Below are 6,000 nucleotides of genomic sequence, written 5' to 3' on the forward strand. Positions count from 1 at the left end.
AAGGTGAGGTACCCCCTTCAAACCTCTTGCTTCCTTCCCTGCGACTCTCCCCCGCCATGAATCAATGTCGGACCCAGCTCAGCCCCGTACATCGCCGAGCGGTGATTTCTGAATGGCTCAGAGCCCGGTCAACTCTATTGCACAGGCTCAAGACGGGCGCAAAGATACTTTTTAAGGCTGAACGGATCCCTACTTATACGTAGTCGTAGTAAGGACTAGTAGTACCAAGTTGATCGGCTTACGCCCTGGGAAGATCCCTTGCGAAATTATTATACTTTCGACATGTATTCATTGGGGGGGGGGGGGGGGAAGAGAATATGAAGTTACCGGTAGCCCTCCTTGCGCATCGATTACAGCTTGACAACCAACGCCTCTACCGCGACTCGTCTCAAGATTGCTTCGCTACAGCTACCTATCAGGAACAGCGTTCTTTCCCGTCGTCCCCGAAAAGAGATCGATGGAGCCTCTTCTTCAACAGATCGAAAAACACCTCCTCTCTAAACACCATCGTTTCTCTCTCGCGCGCCCACGTCGGTTTTTTTTTTTTTTTTTTTTTTTTTTTTTTTTTCGTTTTGTTTGGTCCGGCGTCCCAGGAGCGCAAGTGGAGGCAGGCGTAGGAAAAAAAAAAAAAGCTTCTGCACCAGGGGCTTCGGTAAATCCCATCACGGGTTGGTACTACGTACGTAGTATGTACGTAGTATTTTACAATATGTGGTTACTAATAGATTGGAAACGGGGTCGGATATACAGTTTTAGTACTGTACAAGAAATTTCCAAGCGGGAAGATAAGGCTGGACGGACGGAGGATAAGTACGTAGTATGTGGTGAGTGAAATTAAGGGGTTCTGTAGTATAGTGTAGTATAGTATAGTATAGTACCACGGTACAGGCCTAAGTATTACCCCTCGAGGGTGCCTTAAAAGTTTAGTTTCCACTTTAAACCCCCTGTTTTCCCTACCCTCGAGGGGTAATACTTACGCCTGCGACGTAGTATTTCGGTTGGCTTGAAATGAAACCCCTTGTAAGGTACCTAGCGTACCGTGGCGTACTGTAGCGTGCTCCACTGTTTAACATTGTTACTGTTACTGTTACTGTTACTTCCCCCTTGTTGTGCATGTGCCCCCCCTGCTATATATAATTAGTACTGTAGTGTACGGTAAGTAGTATACCCCTGAAATCGGCGTGCAGTATGTATTATGTACGTAGTATGTATGTATGTATGTACGGTAGAAGAGACCTAATACCGTATTACATTTCCATTCACAGTACCGGTATCACATTTCTTTATTTCCTCCTGCTACTGCTACTGCTACTGCTACTGCTACTGCTAAGTGCTGCTACGCAGAAGTAAGAAGAAGAAGTAAGAAGAGTAGCAAGTAATAAGCAAGCAAGTAAGTACCGTAAGTAAATAAGAAATAGGTAGGTAGGTAGCTAGACCGTCCCACACCCCTTGGTTCTTGCGTCTGTACTTGGACTTGTACTTGTAGTACTACCTACTGTACTGTACTGTACTGTAAATGCGATCTTGCATATACGGACCCATCATCGATCTACCGTACGTACGTACGGGTACGTCTAGTACTGTAGTACTGTAGTACTGTAGTACTGTAGTACTGTAGTAGTGGTAGTAGCTTGGAGCTTGGAGCAAGCCCTAGCGGGGGGGCCACGGTCGGACTTGCATCGAATGTTAGCTTTACGCAATTAGTACTAGTAGTATGTAGTAGTAGTAGTAGTAGTAGTAGTAGTACTACTATGTAGTAGTATGTACGTAGTAGTACTATGTAGGAATTACGAGGAGGCTGATGCAGGGTCGGGATCGGAGTCGGGGTAAGAGTCGGGGTCGGAGTCGCAAGATACAAGAGGGGAAGGAAAGAAAAGAAAAGAAAAGAAAAGAAAAGAAAAGAGGTGCGGGAGAGAGTTGCATTTGGGCTTGGGCTCGAGCAGAGCGGCGGGGATGGGATAGGATGGGATGGGATGGGAGATTGATATATGTGTATGTGTACGTGTACTGTGGAAGGAAGTAAGGAAGTACTACGTACGTAGTAAGAAGGTAAGTACTACTACGTACTAGGTAGGTATTTAATCTGATCTCTAGCTTTCCAAACTCTTAAACTCGGAAGGATTTGTGGAAGAGGTACCGTATACTAGTACCGTATACTAGTACCTAGTAGCTTATACAAGACCTACTACTACTACTACTACGTACGTCCGAGCCGAGCTCGTAAAGCTCCCGACTATTTCCGAGTTGGTAGGTAGGTTTTGCTTTCGATAGTACCTACTACCCGTACTACCCGTACTACCTACCTACTACCCGTACTAACTACTACGTACTAACTAACTACCTTCATTCATCCATCCAGGCCTCGTCCGCGCAGGCCAGGGCGGCGGCATCGTATCTATCTATCTATCGGCTGGGGGAGCTTCACCCGCTCGAAGGTGCAACTCGTATCGAGCGTGAGGCGGAACTACGTTGTAGTACTTGTACCTGTAAGTAGTACTTGTACTTGTAAGTAGTAGTAGTAAATCGAGGTTTGGATAACGTAAGAGCGATAATAGAGATGGTGACAGAAGAAGAGAGAGGCGGTCGCGGCTCTGGATCGTACCGGTACTGTACTGTAGCGTGCGTGCGTGCGTGCGTGCGTGCGGCTATGCTTGCCTTGTCTTTTCACAAGTCGTACCGTACCGTACCGGACCGTACCGCACCGGTACGTCAATTTCGATTTTTGATCTTGCGGTGGCTTTGCGAGAAGGGAAAGATGGACTTCAATACGGGATCACTAACTGTATCGTCTTCATTTCATAACTGCATTTTTTTAATAGCTTTCTTTGAGTGTGTGTGTGTTTTTTTTCTATGTTTTTAATCTGCTTTCGACGCGTGCGTCGCATCGCTACCAGCGGTACGTTCCGATAACAATAACAACAGCAGCAGCAGCAGCAGCAGCAGCATATATATATACCGTACACATCTCTTCAAACTCCCTCGTCATCGAAAGGAAAACCTACCGCGGCGTCGTACCGGTACAAGTACAAGTACAAGTACCGGCACAAGTACTCTCACCGTCCGCAGAGCCAGTCAATCTAGTCCCCCTCGCCTCCAGAGTCTAAAATTGGAGTACCTACCTACCTAGGTACCTACCTACCTACCTAGGTCCTAGACAACACCACACCACACCACACGGTCACCACACCCCACCACACCTATCGACCTACCTACTTACGGTACAGGTATGACTCCCAGACGCGTTTAGTCTACCTACTCTACCCAGCCGTCCAACCTCCTCTTTCAGAATCTTACGAAAAAAAAAACGTTTTGCCCGCCGATAGTAGGTTCGCCATGCGCGTATAAGGATTTGCAGCATTTGGCGACTACGTAGTAAAACCCCCCTTTCCAAGAGCTCAAGCGCTTCATACTACGTATGTAGTACTTAGGAGTAGGTGCTTTTTTAAATTGGATATCGGATATCGGATATCGGAGGTTTCTGGCTGTGGAGGGAGGGAAGACCCGGGCACGCGTGGACTGGATGGACGTCCAGACGCGGTGGGCGGGCCCCGCTCTGGAGCAGGGCAGGGCAGGGCAGGGCAGCTAAGTAGTAGTAGCTCCGGATAGGTAAGGTAAGGTAGGTAAGGTAGGTAGGTACTATAAATAGCCCGGTACTGGACTGTACTGTAGCGGTCCGGTATCTCAGGACGAACACGACCACCGAGTGATACGTACAGTCAGTCGAGCTCAGACTACCTACGAGCTGTTACTACTACTACCACTACTACTACTACTACTACTACTACTACTACTACTACTACTACTACTACTACTACTACTACCTATAACCCCCCCCCTCCACCGCCGTCGCCATGTCGCCGTCAACACCCAACCCCCTCCCACCCTACATCTACAAGATCCTGCCCGCATCCGCATCCGCCGCCCCGCCGCACCCGCTCCCCGTCTCCCTGCCCCTCGCGGCCCTCGAGTCGACGCGCAGGACGGGTTCCTGCACTTGAGCACCGCACCGCGCCGCAGCTCCTCGGCACGCTCCGGCACTTCTTCCCGTCCGAGCGGCACGTCTACTACTACGTACGTCCTGCGCATCCCGTACGCGCGCGTCGCCGACCTCGTCGTCTGGGAGGACGCCGAGGGGCGGGCACCGGCTGGGGACGAGGGGCCCACGGGCTTCTTCCCGCACGTGTATGCGAATGCGGGGCCGGGGGAGGGGGAGGGGGAGGGGGAGGGGGAGGGGGAACGGGGCTTGAAGCTGGGGAGGGAAAGGAGGTGGAGAGTGGGGGCCTGTGGGAAAGGGGCGGTGGGAATTGGACTACGCATGCTTGGCCGTTTGGAGAGGACGCGCCCAGGGAGTGAAGTGGGGTCACGCGGGTGAGGTCACGTGGTTTGAAGTCACGTGACCCAATGGTGCTGCCCTCCTCCCTCTCTCGTCAAGCATCGCATGCTTCGATAGAGCTCTTGGGTCCTGGCTGGGAATTAGTGCTTGGTTCGGGATGAGGCCATGTCTGATATCACAATCATTTTTTCTCTCAGACACGCTTTGAAGCCGCGAGAGATGGGGTGGGATGTCTTGTAGGACGCTAGAGCCCGCCGGCCCCTGCTTGCTTGATATTTCTTTCTCTCGGTCCTGTTTGCTCTCGTAATTCAAGTTCGGACTTCATGCTTCGAATACGTCATCGAAACGCTGAACTCGATCTAGCAGCCTGACCAAGACCTGCTCCTCGCATACCAGTACTTCGTCAAGGGCAACGGTCTCCGATCATGCCATGGTCGCCCAAACATTCCGCCCGGACTCTGATGAAGACATGTAATCTTTCGGCTTCATTCCTCGTCGTTTCTTCTCCCACCCACGTGTGCGTTTCTTTCTCCCACCGAGATCACAACTCTCAGCCGACGGGCGTCCTTTCCCAAGAGAATCTTCTCGGATCAGGCTCTTGTAGCCGGCTCGTAGCCGGCTCAGCACTCAGCTCTCCCGCACTCCTCTCATGATCCATCTCATACATTCTCTCCGAGGACAACTCGTGCGGCGAGCCCACCTTGTCCGTCCTCTCTGCCTCCATCGGCACCATTTTCAAGGGCACAGACTGTGGTCCAGACACCCCGCTCCCAGGATCCGACTTCGCACTCTCGTTATCCACCGCCAGCAGCCGTCCCGTCGCGCGAGTCTTCGCTCCTCTCCTTCTTCGCAACAGCAGCCAGACCGCAAGTATCGCGGCAGCGACCAACAGCAACACACCAAGCGCAACTCCAACCCCGATGCCTATCTTCGCACCCGTACCCGTCCCGCCATTATCCTCCACCGTCACGACGTTCGTCGGAGCCGTCGTCGGCGCCGTCGTAGTATTCTGCCCCAGACCGACCAGGATCGGCGTCGGGCGCGCCTCGGAAAGGATGCGGATGTAGTGGCTGTTCGAACCGTTCCCTGCATTCTTGACCGGCCGCAGGTTGAAATAGCACGATACGACATCGGTCCAGCTGAGGAGCACCAGCGCCGATCCGTTCCTCGCCGGAACGTGCTGCGTAAGTTCTGGAGGTCACGTTGGTCAGCCAATGACGACTCCACGGGGGGGGGTAAGGTTAGGTAGGTAGGTAGGTAGGTAGGTAGGTAGGTAGGTAATCTACTTGTGAATATTTTCTGGCTATTGAACTTCATGCAGAACGTAACCAGGAGCGGCTTCGCAAACGGCGACGTGTAGGACACGTTGACGGTATCCATATTGACGGTATCCATATAATTGAGCGTCAGCCCCCCCCCCGCCGGAGGGTACAGGAACTCAACCTCTCCCTTACTCCCTGCTGCCAGAACCCGCGGTGCGCAAAGGAGGAGGAGGAAGCGAAGATCGAGCGAAGCGAGCGAAGCGAGCAGTGAAGCGCGTAGTGAAGCGAGCAGTGAACCGCATAGTGAACCGCATAGTGAACCGCACAGTGAACCGCACAGTGAACCGCGAGACATGTACATGACGACTATAGTCCCAGGGTTAAACAACCGCGACGACGAAAAGC

At 52.0% G+C, this 6,000-nt stretch overlaps 1 protein-coding gene across 1 annotated transcript; it reads right to left on the minus strand.

The window, feature by feature from the left end:
* Positions 1–4,883: 4,883 nt before the first annotated feature.
* Positions 4,884–5,713, minus strand: L3040_008499 (uncharacterized protein; the record flags this gene model as incomplete). The annotated part of the gene is made up of 2 exons (XM_007293521.1): positions 4,884–5,524; positions 5,620–5,713. The coding sequence occupies 2 exons, from the start codon at positions 5,711–5,713 to the stop codon at positions 4,884–4,886; spliced, it is 735 nt and encodes a 244-aa protein (XP_007293583.1).
* Positions 5,714–6,000: the final 287 nt, after the last annotated feature.

Source organism: Drepanopeziza brunnea (assembly GCF_022702325.1).
Source record: "Drepanopeziza brunnea f. sp. 'multigermtubi' strain 214-2 chromosome Unknown ctg16, whole genome shotgun sequence".
Lineage (NCBI taxonomy): Eukaryota > Fungi > Ascomycota > Leotiomycetes > Helotiales > Drepanopezizaceae > Drepanopeziza > Drepanopeziza brunnea.